Source organism: Austrofundulus limnaeus, unplaced genomic scaffold (assembly GCF_001266775.1).
Source record: "Austrofundulus limnaeus strain Quisiro unplaced genomic scaffold, Austrofundulus_limnaeus-1.0 Scaffold85, whole genome shotgun sequence".
NCBI lineage: Eukaryota > Metazoa > Chordata > Actinopteri > Cyprinodontiformes > Rivulidae > Austrofundulus > Austrofundulus limnaeus.
The window spans coordinates 12,216-14,004 of record NW_013952487.1 but is presented as its reverse complement, the minus strand read 5'-3'; the positions used below and the strand labels follow the sequence as shown (position 1 = coordinate 14,004).

The 1,789-nt window shown below is 42.0% G+C and overlaps 1 protein-coding gene across 1 annotated transcript in view; it reads left to right on the top strand.

Annotated features, from left to right (window-relative positions):
- The window catches only part of slc4a11 (solute carrier family 4 member 11), a gene marked incomplete in the record, with an annotated part of 74,800 nt that overhangs the window by 69,938 nt on the left and 3,073 nt on the right, over nucleotides 1-1,789 (top strand). Inside the window, 1 exon segment of the mRNA XM_014011806.1 lies at nucleotides 1,107-1,302. Coding sequence (XP_013867260.1) covers nucleotides 1,107-1,302 — 196 coding nt within the window.

Here is a 1,789-nt window from a genome sequence, read left to right as displayed (position 1 = left end):
CCACTGGGACAATAATGACAACGTTTTTCAGAGGAGTGTTGTCTGAATGTGGGGGAGGACAACAAGGAGAAATTCTCTGGAGGAAGAGAGCTAAAATGCTGTTAGCATGAATGCTAATATTACAGGAAACAGAAGCTTGCATAGACACAGAGGCAACACGTTGGAAAACATGTCCTCAGGACCCAGCACAATAAAACACCAAGAAAAACTCAAATACAGACAAAAACATTCTTGTAACGTGAACAAAAAGAGGTCAGATGGTTGGAGGTTCATCGTCAACAAGATGGAGGCAGAATTTGGTGATGTTCAAGTTGTTTAGCTAACGTTGTTTAGCAAACGTTTAACTAACATTGTTCTGCTAATGTTGTTTAGCTTATGTTTAACTAACATCGTTGTTCAGCTAATGTTGTTAGCTAAAGTCATTTAGCTAACGCTGTTTAGCTAACAGCTACGACAGAAAAGAAGTAGAAACAAAACATCAACATCTACTAAAATTAAAACATGTTAAAGTTTAAAGACCTGCCATTTCCTGGTCATGACCAACAAGAGGGGCCAGTACGGCAAGCAGTTAACTCATATAATACGTATATGTATGCTGAAGCTGTATGGCAAACCTTTTATATATTTATTTGACGTTCCTGTTGTAAAGAGTCGTTTTCTAAAGAAACTGGACAATTTTAATGAAACTTTCAGGAAGTAATTCTTGGGAGATTAAGCTGATAAACTTGTGTAGATACCCTGATTCAAGATGGCTGCCAATTGATCTAAAAAACATTAAACAATAGTTTCCATACCTGAGTAAGTTTTACAGACTGAGCTCAAATCTGGTGCAGTAGTAGCTGAGAGTCATCCCTAACAAGTGCTAACAGATCCTGCACAATATTTTAAAACAACTCTCAGTCTGAAGACTAACTAGCCGTTAGCTCGTCAGCCTCGTTAGAATTAAAGTTTTTTTACAAACTGAGGTTGTTCAGAGAGCCATCTGCTGCAGGTTAGACATTGAATATTTATAATTCTTTGGCTTGAAAAGATCTGAACCTCCTCTAAATAYAGAAGAAAATCCCCAGAGATATGTGTGTTTTAACACGCCGTGTGTGTCCCTGCAGCATCGTCCAGGTGAAGGAGACCCGTCTGACGTCTCTGGCTGCCAACATCTTCATCGGCGTGTCGGTTCTGCTGCTGCCCGTCCCGCTCCAGTGGATCCCCAAACCGGTCCTGTACGGCCTCTTCCTCTACATCGCCCTCACCTCCATCGATGGCAACCAGATGTGTGACCGCATGGCTCTCCTTTTGAAGGAGCAGGTGTGTGTGTGTGTGTGTGTGTGTGTGTGTGTGTGTGTGTGTGTGTGTGTGTGTGTGTGTGTGTGTGTGCCCATATGTTGACTGTAGTGACAGATCAAACATCTGATCAGGTGCCCAGTACCTGACATCTCCAGGTATTTTTAATTCTCTTCCTGTTTTAATCCTAATCTCAGAAGATGCTACAGGTGTGTTTAACTGGATTGAGATGAGTTGAGATTAAAACGTCATCGTTGATCTGCTGTTGGATGAAAACCTGCAGAGATCTTTGTGTCCGATTTAACCTTCCTTCTGTCTCAGCTGTCGACACACACCAGCGCCTCCAAGTGGTCAGAGGAGGAAAATCTGCACCAAAATAAATGCAAAAATAACCAAATCCCTCCTGCTGCCCTCGGCTYGGAGTGACCGCTTTGACCCAAGGACAGCAGGAGGGTTAATATCCAGTGTTTTATAAAGTACCACAAAGTGATACTTGAGTAAAAGTACAAGT